Here is an 18,540-nt window from a genome sequence, read left to right on the forward strand (position 1 = left end):
AATGTGTCTTTCTACAATGGTGTCTTTCTACATTTGGTTCAAATCCAAACATACTACTAAAATTAGAATCTTGCTACTAAAAGTATACTTCAAGATATTTTCATGAACAGTTCAAAAGGGATGAAAGGAGTGTACATCGAAAGTAGCCTAGTGGAGTAGCGCTATTAAGAGGTTTTTAGCTTACTGTCCTCCCAAATCTGCTTCAAGATGTGGGTTTCCAGAGGGGAGCCTGAATTGCACTGCATGACCTCTCCTAGGCTGGACCTTACTCTTGGCCCAAACCCCCAGTGTTCACCTGGTTCCAACATGCTGTAGACTGCTGTGTCCCTGCAAAAGTGGTATGTTTCAACCTAATCCCTAAGGTGATGTGTTAGGAGGTGGGCCCTTTGGGGGGGTGATTAGGTCATGAGGGTGGAGCCCTCATGGATGGGCTTAGGGCTCTTCTTTGTACATAAAATCCAGAGAGCTCCCTAACCCTTTCTGTCCTGTGAGGTTATGGTAAAAAGACAGCCGTCTATGAACCAGGAACCAGGTTCTCACCAGACACTGAATCTTCCAGTGCCAGGAAGTTGGACTTCCCAGCTTCTAGACCTTTGAAAAACAAATTTCCTTTGTTTAAAAAGCCACCCTGGCTATGGTATTCTGTTGTAACAGCTTAGATGGACCGACACAAGAGTTCTTAAAGGACCTTAGATATACCTAATTTGACTCTAATCCTCCAAAGACATTTTAATGGTAACAGTAAAATAATAGTTCCATCCGGTGTGCACACAATGCATATCAAACCTAAATATTTTGAAGATAACCCTCAAGTAGTTTCATGATGCAGGTGGGTCTTTCCCATTTCACAAAAGAAACAGCAGCTTGGACAGTTTAAACGATGTGTCTCAGGTCTCACAGATAACTGCAGATTTGAGCATGAGTGTTTTTGACTCATATATCCTCTGTCCTGTACAGAAAACCTCAAAAAATCAAACAATGGTTTCAGGGTGACTTAAAAACCTGAAAGGCTCTTGGGGCCTCAGCAAAGACCCTCCTGATAGACTATCAGGACTCCAAAGACCTTTTGACAATGACTAAGAAGGCTGGAGTCTTCCTACGCTGCCGATTTCTTCATGAGGAAGGGCGGCTCAGGGCTGCAACAGTGGAGGGCCCGAGCCACGTCTCTTCTCATGTCTGATGTAGTAACTGCTGAGGTCAGGCTGTTCCTGATGCAACTGCAGGCTCCTTGAGGTTAAAACATAGTGGAGACAGCCTTAAGCATCAGAATGACTGTTCCATCCTACAGTTCCACTGGCATCTGGGCTCTACAACGGCCCCCACTTCTCCACCTGTGCCCCCACCTCCTCCAGTGCCATGTAAATCCCAGACCAAAGCAGCTAAGGCCATTGGTGTGTTGGTATGACCACAACATTAGAGTGAGAGGGAGCAAGTCTTGCAAGTCTGAAGCCTGGAGGAACATAGTCAGTGGTCTGATAGTATATCTTGTCTTCCTGTGTCACTGGGACTGCTTTTACTGCCTTTACTCCAAACTATCAGGTGCATTCCAGGTGCTCAATGAATACTTGTTGGTTCAGCTCAAGTAAACATTTCAAGACCTACTCAGTATGATGCCCTGTGACGGACCAGCTACAATAAGTCACCCCCTACCCTCAAAAAGCTTTCACTCTAATAAAGACAGTGAGACATGTACATAAGTTTTTATGGATTAAAAAGACTGGAAAGAAAGCAGCCAAAAAATTCACACTGGTTGTATTTGTGTGATGGGAACTGTTTTTTTTTTTCCTTTTTCATTTTTCTATATAGCTTCGCAAGTATCTGGGATATGTATACACTATTTTTTCTTTGCGAAACTATAATGTTGATAGAGAACAGCAATCTGGGTGCCTGACAGGAGAGGAGTATATGTGGTTGAGGAGTTAAGGACAAGTAATACCTTTGCTATGAATATGTCTTTGACGGATGGAGGAGGGCTTGGATTCTCAAGGAAATATATATGGGAAAATAAATCGCCAGGAATTAGAGATGGAAAATCAGGAGGCAGCTGGGCCGTCAAAGGATAATTCTATTCAACTGGACTGGAGCATATGTACAGGGAGAAGGGAGGATTGAGGCTTGAAAGTCAAGCTGGGAACAGTACATGGAAGGGTCTCAGTATAGGACGTTGGAAGTCATTCACAAGTTCTCAGGTGGAGAATGATTTGATCGCAGCTCTACTTCAGCTGGCAACCACCTGCAGGATAGACTGAGGTAGGGGAGAAAGGGGTAGGGAGGCCGATCAGGAAGCGATTAGGAGGACCCAGCCAAGAGGCAGTGATTACCTGATTACTTATTCATGTATCTGTCTTTTTCAGAGGGGCCTCCATGCCTTTTCAATCTCCTTCTGATATTTTTTTCCTATCTGGCTCTGATTTTCAATTGCAAAATAAGGGAAGAGTCACTTTGAATCTGGAGCTCCATTTTCTCACAGGTGAAAGAAGCAATTTTGAGTGGAGGTCAGACAATCTGTCACCTTCCCACTGACAAGGGGAACATGAAGGATAGTTGTTTTCAAGGCTAGATGAGTCCTGCCTATGTGATTAATTTCTAATTCCTTCCTTCACCTGGGAGAGGGAACCGGCATGCCCCAAAGTTCCAAGGACCTTCAACTTCCCGGTCCGAATGGCTGATTTTTACAGAGATGGAGCGGTCAGTCAGCTCTCCTGAGAACCAGAGATGGGTAGGACTGAGTTCCCAAGGACTGCCTCCGAAGAAGACTGATGGAAAACCAGAAGCATGGAAATCGCTTGGGCCTGGACCCTTCCTGGGCACCCAGCCCTTTGCTTGCTCTTCTGCAGCAGAAGCCCTTCTCTTCCTACACCTGCCTCAGCCCATAGGTCTGGAGACATCAACAAACATTTTAGGTCTCTCTCATCGTGAATTTCTCCTCTCCCTCACTTCTTCCATCCTCCCCTACTCCCTCCCCCCATTTCTCTCTTGGGCTGCCTGCTTCTGACCCCAACCACAGGGGAAATCTTGGCTCTCCTCCACTGCCTGGGTCCATTTGCTGAGCACAGCTGGGTATGTAATCTGCTGTCCTCAGTGGCTCTCCTACCTGTTTCTGACTATTTGTGACCAGACCTATGATCTTCCATGCAGTGGGAGGGGTATGTAAGTGTACCCCCTGTCTCTTTTATGGTCCCCAGACCCCTCAAAAGAATTCTTGGGTCTGAATTTGCAGCACAGCAGTGGTCCATCTCTGCTTTGGTGTTGTGTCCCAGCCAAGGCCTCTACTCTAGTTTTACAGTAGAGTTCTGGGCTTTGTCATATCTTGGACTACTATAAATAAATCTGCTATTATGGTGACTTTTTTTTTTTTTTTTTGGCTTTCTGTACCTATTTTCTACTGGCTGGAATAAGGAAAGGAGAGTAAGTGGTTAGCACCCTGAACCGGCAACACTGTGAATGACTCACTGGGTATTCTGAGATGCCTTGCTTTTCCTGCCTGTGTGCCATTTAGGCACTACCCTCTTCCCTGCCTAAAGCCAATGAAGGGTAGCCAAATACACCACCCCCAAAGATGCCACTATGGTCTACAGATTATTCTGAGCTAAAGGCAATTAAGAAGTAGACCCAGGAAAAGGTCTCTGCTCTCCCCCTATCTACCTGGAAGCAGGACATACATTTGTAAAGGTGTCCCCCCTCTCCTCCCTACCAGCAAGGACAGAATTTCATCACCAAGACAATCTAGATGCTTAGCAGCCTGGAGAGAGCACCAGAGGGACTTGCATGACAAGCTGTGCTGACAGGTCCTTAGCTTCCCCTAGTTCCCTCACATATTCACCTTCTCACACCTGCTGTCCTAGAAACTCAAAGTCGTCTTCCTTTGTCTTGTCCCATCTCTAAAATTTGTTCTTTGGTTAAGATGTATATATAAGCCCAAATTTTGACCATCCCTTTGAATTACTCATCACTGAGTGCTACCATGTATCTGCAAGATGCGTGTGTTAGTGAACTACCTTTCACTTGTTAATCTGTTTTTCATCAGTCTAATTTGCAGGGTCCTTGACAGAGAGCCTAGGAGGGTAGAGGGGAAAATACTTTCTTCCCTTACACCAGCAATCCCCACCTTTGTGAGGCTGAGTGTCCCTCTCTGTTGTGTGCACTGAGTATTCCATACACATTTCATTGCTGCAATTCAGTGTGTAATTGTGTGACTTTCTCCCTCACAGGGCTATCATTTTCCTCTTTTTCTCCATAGTAAGTTCTTAGAAATATTTGTTGAATTTATATGAACATTAGGGAGAGATATATTTTTTTACTAAGGTTCACTTCTCCCTGGTTTTTTAAGAAAGAAATACTATTCTGTTTTAGGCGTATCTTAAATATGCAAGCCATTTTCTAATACAGTTGAATAGCTTTTTCCTTCATTTTTTTCATTTTATTCATCTGCAAAAATATTATTATATCAAAGAGCACAGTTAAAAAGAGAAAGCTGTATGAATATAAAGAGAAAGCTATATGTATATAGAGGCATAGTCATTTAAAATCTCTACATCTTTCTGATTCTCAAGGATAAAAGTTTACTTGTAGCATGTCCATATGAATAAATACTAGATAGACAGGATGCTGCACTGTCCATGTGTCATTAAACAGCATCCCTCTCAAGGCTGGAAACGTGTTTACTCAGCACGTGGGGAGTCATCTGCTCATGTGATTAGTACATGCAATGTATGAGGAAAATTAATTACAGTAGTGAAGTGTTATTTCAAACACTGCTTGTATTAGGAGAATCTGGCCAACATGGAAGAGAACATCCCGAGTCAGGTAGCACGCAGAGGAAATGTGTGTAGGGTTTTAAACTGCATCTATGGACCCACTGGACAACGCGGATGGGACTGGGACTGGGACGACTCCCTGAAATTTTATGCACAATTTTAGAAATATTTATATTTCTTTGGAGAATTCTCATAGCTGCCATATCTCATATATAAATGAGCTCTGTGACTACAGGCACACTCATAACCTCTCTGTGTTCACTGTCTCATTTGTAAAGCTACCTAATGTGTCGTTACCTCACTTGTAAAATAAGAGGGTTGGCCTAGGCACTAGATCTCTTAAGATGCTGCAGTTCTATGTTCTGTAAGTTTTCTTAAAACTAGTCTTCACACGATGCATGGTTTAGTAGCAACGGATTGATTATTTACACAAGCTGGCACTGAATAAAGTAGTTCATGTACCTTGCCTCAAACATTTAATCTTCACAATAACCTACTATTATTATTTTACAATGTATTTATTATCATCACCATCATCAGTACTGTACCTACCAAATTATAAGTTCAGTGAGAGCAGAAACTTTGTCTGTTTTGTTCACTATACTATATACTGTATTTATCATAGTGCATGGCCATAATAAGGGTTCAATAAAGTCTGTTGAATAATGCATTGAAACAAATGCATAACTAGCAAATATACCCTGAATTAAGCTGGGCCAAATAATATTATCATGGGATTTCATTCCACCTCACTTTCTCGTTTCCTCATGTTTCCTTAATCTTTTTTTTTTCACCTACTTCATCCTCTTGTACACCCCATTCCTTCCTCCTGAAAGAGCCCAACTTCCCCCTTAGAATAACCCTCACCCACCACCATTTGCTCCTAGACCGAGCCATACCCTTTATCAAATTATCCTTTGCTCCAGGATTATATTAAGTTTTGATCTTCCCTCTCTCACAAACTCTGATATAAAGATCTCATTATTCAGATTTTAGGAAAGCAATCTGATTAAAATAATGGATTCACTCAACCTTCCCAAAGACACTCCCAGTTCAAAATGGTCTCTGTAGTTGATGAAATTTTAGAATATTCATAAAAATTTAAATAAGAATACTTACTTACCTTTGCCTATAAAGTGCTATTACAGTGAGACTCTGTCTTTAAAACGTGTGCTTCACCAACACGCAGCGAGGCTCCTGGCTTGCCAGCCGGCAGCCTACTGCAACAACGGTGACTTAGGACTTTCAGGGTGTGCATTTGTCTCTCGCTCTGCTCTCCTCCTGTTTGACCCTGACCATGCCTCTGGGGTTCTTTCTGCTCCACACTACGTTTGAAATCTTGTTGAGACTTTCTCAATATCTAGATTTTGCTGACCTTCTGGTTTTAGCTACCTTATCCTGCCAAAGTATTAAAAGATTCAAGAGATATCCATAGGATGGACTGAAATGAGGATGAAAAAATTTTCATTCTCACTGTTGGCAGAGTGGAGTTAGGTCCTGTTCTGTGTCCTTTTCTTAGGCTTACTTCCTTCCAGCGGCCTGAATCCCAAGACACCAAGAGAATTATTAATGTCAAAGGAAAGAGGTCTTCTCTTTTCTGTTCCAAGGTCTTAGGTTTGTTGTTCCTTTTACTTAAACATTTCTCCTATAGCTTCATGTGGGTGCTTCTAATCTTTTAGGTCTCAGTTCAGATCTTACACCCACACATCTTCCTTGTCACGTCACCAGGAGAGGACTCCCTCCAGTCATTCTCCATCTACTATTCTCTTATTGTCTTTCTAGCTTTTACTGAACTTCAAATAATTTTTATACATAAATACTTACTTCCCTATTCACGTATGTTTATGGTCTGTTTCTTCCCACCACCAGGCGAGATCGTGAGGGCAGAGACTCTGCCTGTCTTTGATGCCGCTGTATCTCAGGGCCCTGGACTGCCCTGGTCTAGCTCACAGTGGGCATTTAATTAACAGCGTTACAGCTCATATAGCTCCCAATCCTCCACTCAGATATCTCTGAAAGGAAGAAACAGAGATAAACAGCCTGCTGTGCGATCACCACCCCCACCTTCACTGTCCTTGGCTCTATACACAGTCTTTGCTGAAATGGCCAGAACATCGGTGATGGTTGTTCAGAACATTCAAGGACTTTTATCTGACCATTTCAAAAGGATGGAATTTCTACACATTTTACGAGAAAGTGAAGGAGGTCCTTTATTCTCCAGCTTTGTTTGAGAATTTAGTTCAGGGGAATAAGGATGAACTGCCCACCATTATTTTGTTTTTGTTTCACCAGCTGGTAAGTTTCAGGGGAGCAAAATGAGAACCTGTCAAAGTTTTTATAATTGAGAATCTTGTCCAACTCCTTGGTTCTATTTCTTTTTTCTCTCCTGCTCAACCACTTCTTATTTTACATCTTCTTCCTTAGCTTCTATTTTAAATAATTATCTATAATGCAAAGCCCTGATTCATATAGAGTTTTAATCTCAATGGAAATCTCAACTGCACCACTTGAAGTTAATTCAAACTGCAGAGATGTAGAGTTAAGCAACTGATCTGATAAAACTGCTTTTTTAGTTAGAAAGTATTTATAATGGGTATTAGCACATTTCAACTTACAAAATTTGTTAATAAGACAAAAAAGGTTTTGAATAGTTTTCAAATGACTTAAATTTTTAGTTTTTGAATTCAATGTATCTTACATTAAACACACACATACACAAAGGTTTTATACTTGTTTTAATGTACAATAAAATGTTGCTACCTTAGATGAAGGAAGTGAATTATGGTCAGAGGTGTGTGTACATGTGCACGCCCACACTAATAACTGGGCTGTTTGTACAGGACTGCCAAGTTCACGTGTCTCCTGGTAGGTTAACAATAATACCAGTGACAATGATAATAAGAGCAGCAAATATTTGAGTAATAAGTTCTAGGCAGAGTAGTTTACAACGTTGTCTAATTTAATCCTTGTGATTACTTAAATATCAGGCAGAATTATTATCACCATTTTGGAGAAGAAAAACACTGAGTTCTGAGCCAGGAAGTAGCAGAGCTGAAATTCATACCCAGGCATGTGGACTTCTCTGCATACCATCCATTTGGGAGCCTTATATTATAACTGGACACTTTTCCAATAATCTGCCTAATGGTCTTCAAACCATAACAATCCATTCACTCATTTCTCAACAAACTGGATTTGAGGTGGGTGAGCCTAATTTACTCAGACTGTCACATCTTGCTAACAAGTGTTTGATAACATTTCCCATTCTCCTTAATTATGCCCTCTGAAGTTTGCCTATTTTCCTCAATGGAGTGAAATTAGGAAAGAAGGCTGAGCAACAGATTACAAAAATGAAATTAGGCAGTTCTTATGAATCATATTTTATCAGGAAAGAGTCAGTTCAGCAAATACTATGCAGCCATGCATATGGCACTGTGGAGAATATGCACAGGAATAAGGTACCTGTCTTACCCTTGAACAGTTAGTACCATTGCTGAAAACAAGACAGTCAGCTAGAAGTGGGGTAATGTTTGCTCAGCTCCACATCACCAAACCAAGACTTAATTATGGTTTTGGCCCCCCAAGAAATGGAGTCTTAAACCAGTCAATCAAGAGTCACCTGATCAGCACTAGTTAGGCAATCTGCTTGAGAGACTCCTGCTAAACTTTCAATAACCAACCCACTATTTTTGCCTCATATGACTTCTTTGTCCCTGCTCCCTTCTGCCTATAAAAGTCTTTCATTTTCATTTTGTACAGCTCCTCAGAGCTCCTTCCTCTCTGCTAGATTGGGTGCTTCCAGATTCATGAATTATTAAATAAAGCCAACAAGATCTTTAAAATTTATTAAGTTGAATTTTGTTTTTTAACACTGTTTATCGGGAAGAGACTACATAAACACACACACACACACACACACACACACACAGAGTTAATGATGCTAAGGGTAGGATCATTAGCACCATTATTTATTGACCACTTACTATATATCCAAGGCACAGTGCTAAGTATCATTTTAAAATCTCACACTAATTCTAATTATTAACTTCATGAAAAGTGTATACTTTAGTACTAATAAGATTGATATTTTAAGGGGAAAGAGGATCTTCATGAAGCACTTCCATCACTATTCCAGCAGGCCAAGCATATTTTGTCCATGAACGGTTGAGTATAGATGTATCACTGAACACATTAAAGTGTTAAATGGTGTTTAACATCATACCCTTAGTAACTGGGGAAACCCTATCCGTAATAGGAGCTTTACAGCAGACTCTAGTCCTATGTGGTTGTTTTGTTTCACCCCAGGGGTGCCTGTGATAGGTACAGATTGAATTCCAAGCACATCAAATGAAACTGTAGTATAAGAACCAAAATAAGTGAGCTTGGTATCATTCAGTGGTCTCCCACACCTGGCCTGAGTGAAAAATTGACTAAAGATATACACTGGACTTGGTATTCCAAAAACATTATGATCATAAACTGTAGATTTGATTCCAGTGCGGAGGGCTCTTGGGGTCCGGGGCACGTACTGCTCACAGCCTCAGGTGAAGTCTGTGTACACCTGGAGAGTCAGAGAAGTAGGAAGAGGAAGGATAGCCCATGGGAAGCAGAGGCAGGAAAGGTAGATGTGAGAAGGGAGGTGCTCTTGACCTACCCAAACATCTACCTGTCATTTCCAAGAGCACTTTGACTCCTCAGGAACTAACCTAAGTCTCAGATTTTCTTAGCACCTACCATTCCTTAAAGTAGGGACTGCAAAACAGCCGTCTCAAACCCCTCGAGGTTTTGTGGACCTGCATAAGACTTTTAAGAATGATTATTTAGATAACTTAAAGAGAGAATAGCCACTTAATTCCGCTCCCTCCCTCTTTGCTTACATCAGACCCACTTTGAGTTTTAAGCCCAATCTCTGTAATACTTGAGTTTATAAACACTACATTAAAGTTTCTCCAAGTAAAGTTAAAACATGAACAAAATTATTTTCCTAATACACTGGTCAGTCCAGAAGTGATCTTCTATCCCTGTTGAGCAAGAATTAAAAGAAAGAGTTTTATCAAAAATCCATATAGATCTAGAATCTGTATCCACCTGAAGGCTGAGCTCATTCTCCCTTTGGAATCCAGCCACCAAAGCACTTTGGCCCTAGTCAATTGTATTTAGTGCCAGAATCCTACTGAGAGAGGAAAGGGAACCTGTAGTTATTCTCTGAGTGCAGACCAAGAGGCTGGTAGAGAAATACACACAAGAGTTCTACTATCATTATTTCTAACCCACACAATGGAATGTACTGGTGGAGGTGAACGAATAAATGAGTGTAATCATGCCAAACAGTTCACATCCAAACCTCAGAGGCTGCCCAATATTCTACTTAACACTGGCTAGGAAATGAGTGATGAGCTCACCATCACCCAAAAGACCTCAAACAGGAGTATTTATTCTTCCCTAAATCCATAGCTGCACTGCTTTTCCTACAAAAAGGAGTTATTTTGCCTTAAAGGCATTGTATTGGAGTTAGAGTGTTTCTAACTCACTTATGGACCATTCAACTTAGTCATAACCAAAGCCTCACAAAATATTTTAAGGCAAAAAAAAAAAAAGATCCTCATTAAACATTTCCTTTACAATTGCAACATGCCAAACCTGAACAATTGAAAACAGATGCATCACTGAACACATCAAAGGCAAAGAAATGCAGAAACCTGAGGTTCACACTTCAATTTAAATGCTGAGCAGCACTGCATAGGTTTGCAATAATGTAAATCATGCTTGATGGATTATTTTCAAATTAAAATGGGACCGAGTGTCACCGCATGCTATTTTTTCATTTATAATGTTCTGATGTAGAATTCACTTAGTGTTTAATAAGTCACTATAATGCAAAGAAAAAGATTTAAAAAGCATTTCTAAATTTAACTTGCAAGAGGGAAAAAAGACACAAATTGACTCAATTTATGCTACTGTGTTCTATTTTGGCATCCACACTTTGGACATGGATAGAGACAAACTGAATGGGAATGAAAAATGTTGCTGGGAAAATGAAAGGCATGCTATGACAGCTGAAGGATTCAGGGATATTTAAGGTAATGGATGGGCAAAATCATCTGAGTGTCTCATGGGCTAAACCTACGGAACCCAGCATTTTTGTTGTATTTCTCAACAATCTCAATTATCACTGCTTTTTAACTGTTTGTCATCTCCAAAGCTCTAGGAGGTTCAAGAACTTTGTCTTGCTTACTTTTGTATCTGCTACACTTCTCAGAGTGTCTGATAATGAGCAGGAACTTTATAATATTTTATTAGTGACCAACTGAATAAACAAGACACATGACTGTATGACCCAACAACTAGAATTAAGTTGAATGTGGATTTTGGCTCAAGAAGAGGTTGGGCATTTTCTAACAGAACCATTTAAGATTGGAAATGGCTAGTGAGGTGTTTAAGGAGATGTGTGACCACAAATGTGCACGCATGCAATGTAGTAAACAGGGTACTAACTCTTTGGTCTCGAGTTGTGCCTTATGATCTTGAAGATGCTTGCTAATTCTGACTCTATGATTAGGTTAGGCAGGAAAATAAATATGAGTGGGGTTGTAAGAGAAAAAGGCCAGAAAGTCCACTAAAAAGACCCAAAATTAATCAATTGAAGCTCAAAAAGCCAGAAGCAACTTGGCCCTGGAATGTTTGAATATTCCCCAGGTAAAGGAGGGTAGTCAGCATAGCCCATGTCTGTATTATGTTAATCATGCAGACCCAGCTGTAAACAACATAGTAAAAGGAAGAAAAAATTCCATCTTAAAGATTGTATTTCAATACCCAGGAAGTTAAAAATGTAAGATTCTTAACTTACTCTTTAGCAAACAGACAATAACTCAGCCCACCTTGGGGGCTGGGCAGGCAGTCTGTTTGATCTGCTCCCAGACGTAGACGCCGGATTCCCAGGGAGAAATCAGAGCAGGAAGTTCCTTGTGTTAATTCAAAGTATTCAGGGACCACCCCACAGGTCTGCACCCCCAGCCCTCAGTCACATTCCTAAAGAATCTTTAAAAGGGGAACCCCCAGCCTTCCGGGGCGCTCCTCTCTCTGGGGTCGCCCACACTTTCTAAGTGTGTAACCTTTCGATCTTAAACTTACTCTCTCTAACCTTTTAGGGTGCCTCTCCCTGCTGAGGTGGCCATACTTTTTTTTACTTTAAGTAACTTTAAATAAAACTTTTACTCTGCTTCACTGCTGTTTCTCTCCCCTTCAATTCTTTGTTGTGGCTGGGACAAGGACTGAGGGAAATACACAATGCTCCCCCAACAATAATAACATAGCCACTTCTAAAATTTGGGACACAATTTAGACTAAAGTCATCAGAACTCTACTGCAGCTAACATTACATAGACAACTTCTGGAGCCAAAAAGTTCAACTCTCACATATGTTCTACTTGGATGTACATTTATCTTGATCAATTGAATTAAAAGAAATATAGTATCTGCTTTCCTATAAATTATTTTACATTTTCTATTTACTATGCCTCTTTTCAAAATGTGTGGGCCCAAGGGTTAATTTAATAAATCCAGAATGGCATTTCTTACTAAAGAAGTCTTTGATTAAAGCCTCTGGCCATATGGTAGGAACAAAGCATTGAAATTAATAAAGTAAGAATTAATAAAGTGCATTCCCCCTCACGCCACTGCATTTAATCATAGAAAATGATCTCTATACTTCATGAAACCAGTGTCTGCTCTTAATCACAGGGTGGTTAAGCTACTTACCACAAAAGAATAATAGATCTTGAATCCAGGTTTAGCCACAAAGTAATCATCTGACTTGAATGTTATTTTAATTTGGTTTGTTCTTGACGTTATCCTTGGAGGGACTTCCTTGTGTCCGCACCATCGTCCTCTAATAACAGTGCTGGTTTCAGATATATCTTCAACTTCCACAAAATCATACCTAGTATCAATTTGACATAAGTAAACAAGTTTTGAGCAAAGTAGACTTTGAAGTTCATATTTTCACTGAGAAAACTAACTAACATATGTGATTTTCATGAGTCACCATACCAAATGAAAATTATAACCCACAGGGATTTTAAAAGGAAAGCTAGTTTTTGGATTAGGTTTTCCAAATTTAAACTTCAGCAATCTATTCTGAAAGATCCCTTATGCTCATTTAGCCATGGCTTTTACCTTATCAACAAGGAAAATGGGCTACTTTCTGAGCATCCAGTTTATAAAGACTTGTAGAAAAACTTGTTAAATATAATCTACTGTCATATTTCATATGTAGCTCTAATTATATGGCCAAATATTTACTATATGAAGTTTTTCTAACAAATTCCCACTTTGAATTAATTTATCACATTTAGTGCTTCTTTTAGAAAAGAAATGATCTATATCTATGCAGCATATAGAATCAGCACTCATTACAAAACATAAATGGTAAAAAAATATCATTATCTTCTTTTCTTGGAAGGACCGTATAAAATATGACACTTACCATAATAGAAAGCATAGGACTTTGGGAAGGGATGTGTGCTAACCAATAATGCAAATATCTGGGTTGCTTAAACCAGGGTGTGAATGAGCTTAAGACCATGGGTTTCACCTTTGGCATTGGTCAGAGAAGCAATGTCAGGGTTGAAGAGGACAGGAAAGGCCTCTTTAGATAGTTCATATAACCACTGATTCTCAAAGTGTCCCCAAACCATCCCAGCTTTCCATCACATACTAGGACATCTTCAGTGACTGAGTTTACATTTTCTTGTGTCATTTATTCTATTTTCAGATACCCAAGATCTTGGAACATTCTGCTTGATGACCTGAACTACCTGCCTTTCAGTTCTGAGCATCAGTGTCCCACTCTCCCACACTACCTCTCCTCAAATGACTTCAGATGCTAAAATCATAGTGCACATGATGTGTGCTCAGGGTGAACAGTGGCAGCAATTTCATGTGCATCTTCTGTTTTTCTGCTGCGGTTGTCAAAAGGAATTAGCCTAAGAACCATCATATTGAGTGTGAAGAAAATCCAACACGGCTTTCCTGGTCTTGCCCATGCACTGCAGGGCTCTTACTGTGCTGGGCAGGGCACTCAAAGGGGCAGGTGAACACAATGACACTGTAACTAAATTTTGCTGACAGTGATTTATGAGATCCTATATCCTTTGCCTCAGTTTCCTTATGAGCAAAATAAGAAGGCTTATACAATTTTACCAGCTGGATAGCTCTTGGGTTCTGTGTAAATTACTTACTTAATATTTATATGGTGCTTGGAAGGTGAAAAGCACTAACAAAAAATCATTACTCAAGCAATAAAATCCTACAGTGTAAACATCAAGGAAGTTTGGGAACAGATGGTAGGAAATCAATTGTATTTCATTTTCAATGAAATATGTATACATCATATTTACCGCAGGAAGCATGAGTACACTTGACACTTTGTTAATAACAAAAATGGTCACTCATATTTTTAAAAAATACATTGGCATAATTTTTCCTCTGGATCTGAAGCCAGAGAGTATCATTTTGTTTCTTAGGGAGCGTTTTCAGACAAGCCTCTTATCTCTTTCCCTGCTTCCTCTCCCCTTTTCCACCTCTTACTCCTCCTCTATGTCCCTCCATATATTTTGAGGAACAGCTAGAGCTGATGAAGGATCTGCAGAGGAAACTATCCTAACTTTATCTTCTGTTTTCAAGGCCAGGCTGCTGAAATAACTCACTACCAGGATCAAAATCCCAGCTCAGTAGTGGGGACCTGGCTCCCTTCCAAGGCACCACTTTTAACAATCTTAAAAGTATTGTTTTGTTTTATTTTTTCACGATTTCTTTTTCTCCAGTACAGAAAATTAATTCTCCCTTTTAAGGCTGAAAAGACATAAGATCTGCTGGAGTTAATTCTCTTTATAAATATGAACTGAATCTTCCTGCATGTATCTGTCTCTGCTTTCTGGCATACATTACCCTCTGTGGTCCTTGAAAGTAATAGTCACTGCTGTTATTCTTGAAAAAATGGAAACATAATAAAAGCTGTCAGCATAATAAACATGCAACAAAGGACAGCTAAATATGAGGCACCTCTTTTTATTATTCAAAGGAAAATAAACTGCTGAAAGGATTGACCAGTTCCGGAGTTCACTGGCAGTGCAGAAGCAGGGCATTCAGTAAAGAACAGAGAGAAAAAAAAAATCCTCCCCAACTCTTATATATGCTAATTAAGTGAATAACAGGCTGTGAGAGGACAATTCAAAGAACAATAGCCAGGGCTTTCTCTGATAAATATGGTAAGAAATGAGAAGATTATCAGGCACAGCATTCATCTTCTACAGCTGACCCAGAAAGTACAGGAAACAGACCATCAGAGGACAGACAGACCTTGGGGTCGCCATCGTTCCCTTCTCACACATATCCGAAGCCTTACGACCATGACTTCAGGGTACAGCCCTGACACCGTCCTTGCCATCAGCCTCTACCAGTGCTGGGGGAAATCATTACTGTGCATCGGTTACAATAGCCTGGGTGAGACACCGGAGCCACACAGGGATGAACACCTGCTTAAGCCCATGGCAGGCTTGGGCCAGAGCTCCCCCATGCCCTGAAGGTGACCTGGAATAGTGGAAGCATCTACCTGCTCACCAAGCCTGTTCGAGGCCTGGCCAAAATAGGGGCCCCAGATTCACTCTTTTTCTGGGAACCATGCAGCCTGGCTCTGATAGTTGAGGAATGAGTTTCTGTGAATTATGCCTGGTTCCTAGGCCCTCTGCAGAGGCAGTCTATGCTCCAGTTTATTTTGTATTGCACCACTGACATAAAGGCTTTTTCCAAAAGAAGAGGCATATCTTGAGCAGGTCTAAAGGGCCAAAAAGGGAAGTCTGATGTGGTATTTTAAATCCATCTTTTCCTTCCACCTTGGGATTTACCCTAACATGCGTTTTTTCCCTGCCACTTACCTACAGATATCATTTTCTGCTTCTTCTAATCCAAACTGATTATCGAAGGTTAGCTGTATCCTTGTTTTCTCCTGGGAATGGAGCCGCCATGTCAGAAGCAGGTTTCTGGGGTAGCTGTTCGGGAAGCGGGGACTCTGCACGTGGCCGTTTCCTGTCACCTGGATGGTTTCGTCTCTTCGGTACAAGTCTGTGAGGTGATTGCTCTCTGTTAGTAGTCACAACTTGTAGAAATTAGTATGTTGCTCCAATTACAGGAAAGCAAAAAAACAACAGTTTAAAACATCACATTTCAAAGCACTTCTTGATGTTGCATAAAAACAAGACCAAATGGCAGCCTTCTGGTTAAACAAACAACATACATCGTCTATTATCTCTCACTTTCCCAAATTCATTACAAATCTAGAAGTGATGACTAATATTTTGTGCTTTGGGAGCTCTTTTAATATCACTCTGACATTAAGGTTAACTATCTCAGACCTCAGGTGTCTTACCTGAGGGTTTTAGCCCTGGGCAAATTCACTATGGATTCAGTGACACCGGGGAATGTCAATGGAGGAATGACAATGGAATGTTCTTGGGGTAAAGGGATTTATACCCAGCTTTATTCTCCCCGCAATAGGTCAAGCACTAGAATCACATCTGCACCCAGCAGTCTGTAGGTCTGTAGTCCTCCTCTGTCTCTGCCTCCGCCCAGAGTACTGGGCAGAGCTCTTTATAAAGTGACTTAGTCAATAATAGCTTATTGCCTATGGGTGTGGAAGCAGTAGCCTAGCAGCAGGCCAGTTACAGCATCAAGGGTCAGGTGAGGATCCTGGCCATAGGAACTTCCATTTCCCATATCAGGTTCACTTAGATTGTAATTAAAATAAACAATCCAAATACTTCATCCATTCTTCCTCTTTTCCATGTAATACAAATAAATTTTTTCTTACACAGACAGTATAATAGTATATCTTCAGTGACGAGCATAGGAGGTCCTCAATAACTATTGCTGAATAAATGAATGAGTGAAAAACAAGTGAAATGACTCTATTGATGTTTAATGGCAGTTTATCTCTAATGAGATTTTCCAGTAGTTTCTTCTTCATAAAAATCATGATATTTTTCCTTCATTTTGGTGACTTAAAATAGTCCATAGTCCAATTTTATTATATTTTCTATGTGTTGTATAATAAAGAACTTGATTGGTCTTTGTGCTGGGTTCCAGAGAATGAAATTCTAAGGGTTTGGAAGTGATAGAGTGTCTTTGTTATGTATGGTGGGCACCTGGGACCACATCTGAGTTTATGTTAATGAGGTGATTCACTGTGGGGCCCTAACTAGTGTCGGGATGGGTACTGGCTACCCCAGAAAGATCCACCATGTAATTAGAGCCCTGATATCAGCCTGACCTCCCAACCTCCCTGTAAGTAAGGGGTGTTGGAGATTGGGTCCAATCCCATTGCCAGTGACTCAATAAATCATGCCTGCAGAATGAAACCCCAATACAGACTCTGGTCATGCAGGCTTGGGTAATCTGCCTGGTTGGTGAAATACACTGATGTGCTGGGAGGGTGACGTGGCCTGAGAGCACAGAAGCTTCATGCTTGGGACCCTCCCAGACCTCACTCTGTCTGTCTCTTTATTTGGATGGTGTTGATTTATAGTATAACTTTATAGTAAAATTGTAATTGCAACTACAGTGCTTTCTTGATTTCCATAAGTTGTTCTAGCAAACTATCAAACCTGAGGAGCTAATGGTAAACCCTGAATTTATAGCCAGTTGGTAAGAAGTATGGATAGTCTACTGTGGGGAAAATGGAAGTTATCCTCACCTGACCCTAAACCGCTTGGTGATGTAATTGGCCCACTGCTAGGCTAATGCTTCCACACCTGTTGACAATGAGCTATTATCTACTGAGTCAGTATATAAAGAGCTCCACCCAGTGCTCTGGGCAGAGGCAGAGATGGAGGTGGATTATGGGCCTGCAGACTGCTGGATGCAGACATGATTCTACTGCTCAAACTACTGCTGGGAGAATAAAGCTGGGTATGAACCATTTTATACCAAGAATCTTCCATTGTTATTCCTCAGTCTCACTGAAGCCATAGTGAACTTGCTCAGGGCTGAAACCCTCAGGCAAGACACCTATCCCAGTTGTGTCTAGAGTCTTGTAGGGGCTGTGCCCTTAACCTGTAAAAATCTGACTTGGCTCTGGGTAGTTTGTATCAGAATTGCAGTGCACAGTGGATCCATTCTTCATATCTCCCAATATCCAAAGTTCTTTGCATTTTAGATTTTGGTTTTTTGGACCCTACCATAAGCAGACCTCCAGCCACAGTCTATTTGTGTTCTCCCACAGAGAGTTTACTCTGAGGCCTATAATTCTGTGAGCCTGGGCAGGAAAGCTTAATTTTCTGGTGGAAGCCACTGAAGGGTTGGGCTGCTGAGGGTGGCTGTTAAAGCTTCCAAAATAAGAGAAGGAGGAAGAAGGAATCAGTTTGTGAAATACAAGAGCTTTCTACCCTTCTACAAGTGTTCTGATACAATTGGAATTTTGACCTTTTTTAAAAAAATTATTTGGTGTGTAATGTGTTGCCCTTGTCCTGTTATACTTCGTGTGGGAGAGAGAGTTCTAGGAAGAGCACAGGAGCTGCAGGAGCTGCTGGCCACACTCCCTGACTTCAGAGGAGGACACGAGAGCACCAGCTCTGTAGTCATGTTGCCACCCCCAGCTAGCTCAGCCAGACACACCTCGCACCAACAAACATTTGTTCCAGCTGACCCATCACTTTTCTCTCGACCTTATGCTGAAAACTTAGCCATGAACATTGCCTGTCTGCTCATTTTGTCATAAGGGGCTGTTGGG

General features: G+C 40.8%; 1 protein-coding gene across 4 annotated transcripts in view; it reads right to left on the reverse strand.

The window, feature by feature from the left end:
- Nucleotides 1-18,540, reverse strand: part of PDGFD (platelet derived growth factor D) — a 218,838-nt gene that overhangs the window by 57,082 nt on the left and 143,216 nt on the right. Inside the window, exons 2-4 of one of the 4 annotated variants that reach the window (XM_057490900.1) lie at nt 15,692-15,878; nt 12,516-12,696; nt 11,636-11,719 (exon numbers count right to left, since the gene is read on the reverse strand). In XM_057490900.1, coding sequence (XP_057346883.1) covers nt 11,636-11,719; nt 12,516-12,696; nt 15,692-15,878 — 452 coding nt within the window. Of the gene's footprint in view, nt 1-11,635; nt 11,720-12,515; nt 12,697-15,691; nt 15,897-18,540 lie in introns of all 4 variants that reach the window. The other 3 variants (XM_057490899.1, XM_036902761.2, XM_036902760.2) reach the window with 3 other exon arrangements.

Source organism: Manis pentadactyla, chromosome 13 (genome assembly GCF_030020395.1).
Source record: "Manis pentadactyla isolate mManPen7 chromosome 13, mManPen7.hap1, whole genome shotgun sequence".
In the NCBI taxonomy this organism is placed as follows: domain Eukaryota; kingdom Metazoa; phylum Chordata; class Mammalia; order Pholidota; family Manidae; genus Manis; species Manis pentadactyla.